Genomic DNA, 6,895 nt, shown 5'->3' with positions numbered 1-6,895 from the left:
CTTTCTCCAGTTGTTAAGTGGATTAAAATTCATTCGCTCCTAAGGACCATATGAGGCCAAATGATTTAACATGCATGACATTTTCACACCATATCACATCCGTTCTAAACTCTAGGGTGCAGCTTTATTTTTGTCTTATGGGTGCAGGGCACTCTATTCCCAGTATATTCTGGGAAGGGGCAACTTCTTCACACTTTTATAGCCAGGGATTAAAGTCAGTGCAGGTAAGGAAGTAATTAATGTGAAAACATTATCTGGAGCCTTCTGAAGCATAAAGTTTGGATTTTCTTTGTATAGTACTGAACCACCTGACCATAGGGTTGGTGGTGGCAAAAGAAATAAAAAATTGTCAAATAATTTTTCATAAGTCCAAAAATAACAACGACAACAAAAACTAACGGTGTTCTCTCCAAACAAGAATTTTTATTTTGTCCAGAGGAATTCCAAATTCACACCTTGCCTCTAAGAAGAACTCACTGCTCTTCCCCAGTTCTCCCCCTACCTTCAGAATTAGATTCCTTCAATGTGGTTCTATTATAGCAGCACAGGTGTGAGGGAAAAGGCCAAGGGAGCAGAAAGTCAAGATCAAATCTATTTCTAAGGCAAGTAGAGAAGGTAGTATGGAGCGGTGGGTAGTCACTGGCTTGAAAATCAGCAACCTGAGTTTAGCCTTATCTCTTGAACTGCTCAGGTCCTGCCCTTAAACGAGCCTCTTTGTTTCCCAAAGCGGGGGCAGGGGAAGGTGGCTCCAGTTGAACCCCTAGGATCACTGCTCTTCTAATATGCTTCCCATCTTTTAGCTGCCCAATTTCTCTATTCCTGAAAACAGAAATTTCTCATGGGAAAAGAGTTTGGGGATGCAGTCAGAAAGGATGAGAGAGGAGCCTGAAGAAAAACGGGGGGGGGGGCAAATTCTGACAAATCTTCAGGCAGACTGCATACCATTCTCAGAGCCAAAACACCCCCTTGTTTCCCATACTGGATCAGTTAAGTTCAGTTGCTCAGTCGTGTCTGACTCTTTGTGACCCCATGAATCGCAGCACGCCAGGCCTCCCTGTCCATCACCAACTCCTGGAGTTTACCCAAACTCATGTCCATCAAGTCGGTGATGCCATCCAGCCATCTCATCCTCGGTCTTCCCCTTCTCCTACTGCCCCCAATCCCTCCCAGCATCAGAGTCTTTTCCAATGAGTCAGCTCTTCGCATGAGGTGGCCAAAGTACTGGAGTTTCAGCTTCAGCATCATTCCCTCCAAAGAAATCCCAGGGCTGATCTCTTTCAGAACGGACTGGTTGTATCTCCTTGCAGTCCAAGAGACTCTCAAGAGTCTTCTCCAACACCATAGTTCAAAAGCATCTATTCTTCAGTGCTCAGCCTTCTTCACAGTCCAACTCTCACATCCATACATGACCACAGGAAAAACCATAGCCTTGACTAGACAGACCTTAGTCGGCAAAGTAATGTCTCTGCTTTTGAATATGCTATCTAGGCTGAGAACTGTCTAGAAACAGCAAAAGCGGAAGATGTCACTTATAATGGCTGTTCAAGGAAGCTGTGTTTTAAAACACTATTTGCCATCTTATCTACAGACATTAGAAATACAAAGAGTGGTCCTTGAACTTCATTTTATCTTTCATTCAACCAGCATTTGCTAAAAACCTCCTGCATGCAAAGTGCTTAGTCCTTAAATGAAGCTGATAGCAAGGGAGAGAGAAGGAGGGACAGAATGCATGGTTATCAAGCTCTATTGAGAGTTTTTTTCAAAAGGACTTAATATAAAGTATAAAGAGAAAAAAGAAAAGGTTGAATGATGAGTCCATTATCAGGGAATTTGGGGATAGTGGATATCTGCTGCTCAGATTTTATTCTGAGCTCCAGACCCATATACCCAACAATCATTCAGTATCTCTATGTGGAACTCTCAAAGACACCTCAAACCCAAAATGTCTTAGACCAAAATCATGATCACTGCCCTCTTGCTTGGCCTTTATCCCAGTGTGTAACTCTAACATCTAATTAGCTGCATCACATAGAAGAAAAAAATCCACACCTTTGCCACCCTCTGCTCTCACCAACCAAATCCAATCCATCACCAAGTCTTTGTCTACAAGCTACATTACATCCTAATCAACACTCACCGGGCCAGGCTTAAAATAACTTTTCATTTTCAAATATTTCTGTCCTGAATTCCCACTATTGGTAATAGCCCTTCCTTTTATTCACTTCCCCATCAATCCATCCCCCAATCTAATCTTATCACATCATCCTCTTAAACATTTTTCCATGGCTTCCCAAAGTACTTGAGCTTGTCTGGTATCTGCTCCTCTCTCCAACCTCAGTTTACACCATGTTGAGAAGCAATTATTCACTGATTAGTGTAGATGTCTGATGAATAGCTTTCTCTCCCACTAGGCTGAAAGTTCTGTGAACATGGAGTCTAGGTCTGTTTTTACCTACTGCTATTTTCATAGCACCTAAGTGCATGGTACATACCATGTGATCCATAAATATTTGTGCACTGAATGTTTCTTCTTTTTTAATTAATTTATTTTTTAATGGAAGGATAATTGCTTTACAGAATTTTGTTTTGTCAAACCTCAACATGAATCAGCCATAGGTATACATATATCCCCTCCCTTTCAAACTTCCCTCCCATCTCCCTCCCCATCCCACCCCCTCTAGGTTGATACAGAGCCCCTGTTTGAGTTTCCTGAGCCATACAGCAAATTCCCATTGGCTATCTATTTTACATATGGTGATGTAAGTTTCCATGTTACTCTTTCCATACATCTCATCCTCTCCTCCCCTCTCTCCATGTCCATAAGTCTATTCTCTATGTTTGTTTCTCCATGCACATATTTGTGTGTTGAATTTTGTTTAATGATTAAGTCAACGGTTCTCAAACAGCAGTGATTTTTGGCCTTCTCCCCCAGGCAATGTTTGGAAATACTTTTGGTTGTCACAGCTATAGGGGCTCTACTGGCATCTAGTTGGTACAAGCTGGGAATGCTGCCAAAGGTTATACAGCACACAAGACAATGTGAAAATTAGTAAAAGAAAACCTCAACTAAGATTGGAGTTGAAAGGACCCATAGAGGGAGCTCTCACACCCTATCACTTATGGTCAAATACCCTCAAAAGGAAGATATTTGTTACTGACCCCAACAGGAAGACATCAGGTACTAACTCCATCAGGAAGTGCAACTACTCTACTACCCTAGCAGGAGGATGGAAAACTCCCATCGCCCAGCAACAAGCCCAGCCAATGAAAAGGGCCTCAGCTTAGCCAATGAGAAGCCTCTGTCACCTGAACTTTTACTTTCCTCCAATGAACCCTCATTATTTCCTTACTGATGACTTCCTTTCCTTGTCCACCTCTCCCTACTATAAAAGCCTTCCATGTGGTGAAGCCCTTGGAGTATCTCTCTGTCCACCAGGTGAGATGCTGCCTGATTCATGAATCATTTAATAAAGCTAATTAGATCTTCAAATTTACCCAGTGAAATTTTGTTTTTTTAGCAATGATAGTCCCACATATTTAGCCAACATTGTCAGCAGTGCTCAGGTTGAGAAAATCTGATTTAGATGAAAGAGAAAGAATATTTATGTTTTAGTTATATTGAATTGGATTTCCTAGAGTCAAGTCCTTATAGACAAACATTGTCATTTTCCCATGCCATAAGAGAGACTTAAATATGATGCATATACACACCAACTATTAAATTTCCTACAGGCAGGAGACAGCTCTTTTAATGCCTCTTGTACTCTCCAGGTGCCCAACATAGGGTTGGAATTTAGGTACTCAGTAGCACCTATCTGGAAATCCTCACTTATCATTAAAAAAAAAAAAAAAAAAGACTACAACATTGAGGGTAGCCTTGAGCTGCATTAGAGGGATCACCTAATTTCACATATATTACCCAAGTGTAACAAAGCCTATGACATCACAATGGAGCCCTGCCCATCTGCTAAGCCCCTCCCTCTTCACAGTCATAATGGCTAAGGCCTTAAATAGCCAGACTCTGGCCCCTGGGTCCTGCAAAGCCCCGCATTTTGGCAGAAAGTACAATGTCGACCAGCCGCAAGTTAAAGAGTCAGGGCACGAGGAGGGGCAAGAACAGAACTCCTCACAAGGGAGTCAAGAGAGGCTGCAGCAAAAGAAAGTATCGGAAGAGCAGTCTGAAGAGTAGAAAACGCTGTGATGATGGTGAGTGAGGGATTAGCGGGAGAGCAGTCAAACGGGGGGACTCGTTGTCCTGAGGGCCTTTCTTCTTGAAGTTAGCTCTCACAGGACCCTGAAACCTCAGCCTGAGCATTTCATTCTCAACCAGGTTCCCATCTGGGCAGGAAGAGGATGAAGGGGGTTCACGCATCTTCAGTGAATATTCTAACTGGTGTTCCTGTTGCATACTTGTCCCTCCCCTACAGCCAATCGCAATTTCCGCTCCCACTTGTGACTCCACCAGCGGGCTCTGCCCTGGTGGACTTTGAAGGACACCAGGCAGCAACCGAACAGAAGGGGGACTGCCAAGGAGACCTGAAGTTAGACCAAAGCCAGAGAAGAACTTATCATGTGGATAAAATGCCAATCATGACCAAATGAGGCATGTATATGTTGGCTGTTTCTCCCCAACATCTCAATAAAAATTTTGAAAGCTGAATTTCAGTGTCGTTTGATCTGTTGGTTGGAAAATGGATTCCTGAGCTGGGCAGGCTTAGGGGGAAGAATTAGCAGGTATGAAACCTATGAAACTATTAAATAAACCATTAAATGTGATTTGTATGATATCAGTGTGATTTGTATTTAACAACTCTCTCATCTGTGTGCACTCTGACCATGCACCATCACTATATAGGTGATTCGTGGTCTCAATGTACTGTCTTTCTCCGCATCAGAGTGCCAGTTAAATGCAAACCATATCTCCCTCAGTGCTTCTAATCTGATTGTGTGGGCATGATCAGCAGGTATTTAAAGATGGGGACACCTTCTAGGCAGAGGACAACGTGGGTCTGAGATGGGCTAGGTTGGGTTTCAAATGGACAAGATCGGAGGCAGTATGGCAAGGAAGATTAAATTCAAGACAGATGGTGTGACTCTGATGTCATAAATGAAACAGTCTGGTAGACCTTACTCGAAAGGAAGAACTGTCCTTTGCTGTCACCATCACTTTACCTTGACTTTGGGTTTGTCCCTGGCCATGGATCTGACACCTCCTCTCAGCATCCACCACTCAGCAGGCGGTAATATTTTTCTTAATGAGTGCTTCCTGTTGCCTCAGAGGCAGTACCAGGGTAGCACAGAGAGGAACTGAGACTCATTAAACCAAGCCACCCACAGAACCAAGCCACCCACTTGGATTCTGGGGAAGCAACCAGCAGAGGATATAAGCCGGAAGGAATGAGAGGAGCATGAGGTCATTCATGAAGTTTCCTATGTGGATCGGGGTGAGAGGCGGGGCGCTGTGAAATGAGGGCCCAGGCCAGGGGACAAAGGAGAGAAAATTGAGCCTCTTTCTCTGCGGAACTCCACACATTTTCAATGAGGCCATTGACTTTAGAGTCACAAGGAGGTGTAGGTACTGGGACGTGGGGATGGGAATAAGTGCTGCACCTGTGGGTCAGATTCTAGCAGTGTAGCAAGAAAGGATGAGGAAAACACAGGTCAGGATGAGAGTAAAGATTCTCCAGGTTGCCCTGGCTTTCCTCCTAGCCCTAGAGAATGCTCACACTGCTCTTGAGCTAAGTCAGCATCAGGCACCCAGACTCTTCAAAACTCATTAAACTTGTGTTTCCCTCCAAATGTTTTCAGTTTCCATTTTTATAAAGAGGGGATAGAAAAAATACTCCCTTCACAACCCTCCTCTTCTACAATTTTCAGTTCAGCTCAGTTCAGTCTCTTAGTCGTGTCCGACTCTTTGCGATCCCATGAATCGCAGCTCGCCAGGCCTCCCTGTCCATCACCATCTCCCGGAGTTCACTCAGACTCAAGTCCATCGAGTCCATGATGCCATCTAGCCATCTCATCCTCTGTCATCCTCCTCTCCTCCTGTCCCCAATCCCTCCCAGCATCAGAGTCTTTTCCAATGAGTCAACTCTTCGCATGAGGTGGCCAAAGTACTGGAGTTTCAGCCTTAGCATCATTCCTTCCAAAGAAATCCCAGGGCTGATCTCCGTCAGAATGGACTGGTTGGATCTCCTTGCAGTCCAAGGGACTCTCAAGAGTCTTCTCCAACACCACAGTTCAAAAGCATCAATTCTTCGGTGCTCAGCCTTCTTCACAGCCCATCACTTCATGGGAAATAGATGGGGAAACAGTGAAAACAGTGTCAGACTTTATTTTGGGGGGCTCCAAAATCACTGCAGATGATGACTGCAGCCATGAAATTAAAAGATGGTTACTCCTTGGAAGAAAAGTTATGACCAATCTAGATAGTATATTCAAAAGCAGAGGCATTACTTTGCTGACTAAGGTCCGTCTAGTCAAGGCTATGATTTTTCCTGTGGTCACGTATGGATGTTACCTCTTAAATATTCTTTTGTCCCTGTTTTTCGAACCAGACTCGGACTCAGATGATTCCCAAATAGATGTTTGTCCACAGCGTGACCCCACAAAGCTCAACTGAAATCCCTAATCAGAAACGAGCAGTTCTCACATTCTCTTGGGTCCTTTGGGAGCTCCTCTGCCTCCATGTAAAGAAAGCCAAAAGCTCCTTGCAAACACACAAATCCAGTTATTTTAATGTCAAGCTTTTGCTGCTCTGGCAATAAATTCTTCTCATTCATCAGCCATCAGGGAGTGCAGCCAGTTAGAATTCCCACATGGGGCCGAAATAGCGAAGCCTTTATATCCCCGCCTGCCCAGCAGGCTGCTCAGGAAAGGGTGACCTCAGGCCAGG

At 44.0% G+C, this 6,895-nt stretch overlaps 1 protein-coding gene across 1 annotated transcript; it reads left to right on the top strand.

Moving 5' to 3' along the window:
• Positions 1 to 4,042: 4,042 nt before the first annotated feature.
• On the top strand, positions 4,043 to 4,573 carry TNP1 (transition protein 1). The gene is made up of 2 exons (XM_004004917.6): positions 4,043 to 4,206; positions 4,428 to 4,573. The coding sequence occupies exons 1-2, from the start codon at positions 4,068 to 4,070 to the stop codon at positions 4,454 to 4,456; spliced, it is 168 nt and encodes a 55-aa protein (XP_004004966.1). The 5' UTR covers positions 4,043 to 4,067; the 3' UTR covers positions 4,457 to 4,573.
• The last annotated feature ends 2,322 nt before the right edge of the window (positions 4,574 to 6,895 follow it).

Source organism: Ovis aries, chromosome 2 (genome assembly GCF_016772045.2).
Source record: "Ovis aries strain OAR_USU_Benz2616 breed Rambouillet chromosome 2, ARS-UI_Ramb_v3.0, whole genome shotgun sequence".
NCBI classification, from domain to species: domain Eukaryota; kingdom Metazoa; phylum Chordata; class Mammalia; order Artiodactyla; family Bovidae; genus Ovis; species Ovis aries.
The sequence above is the reverse complement of the archived record's forward strand: the minus strand, read 5'-3'. Positions and strand labels throughout refer to the sequence as shown.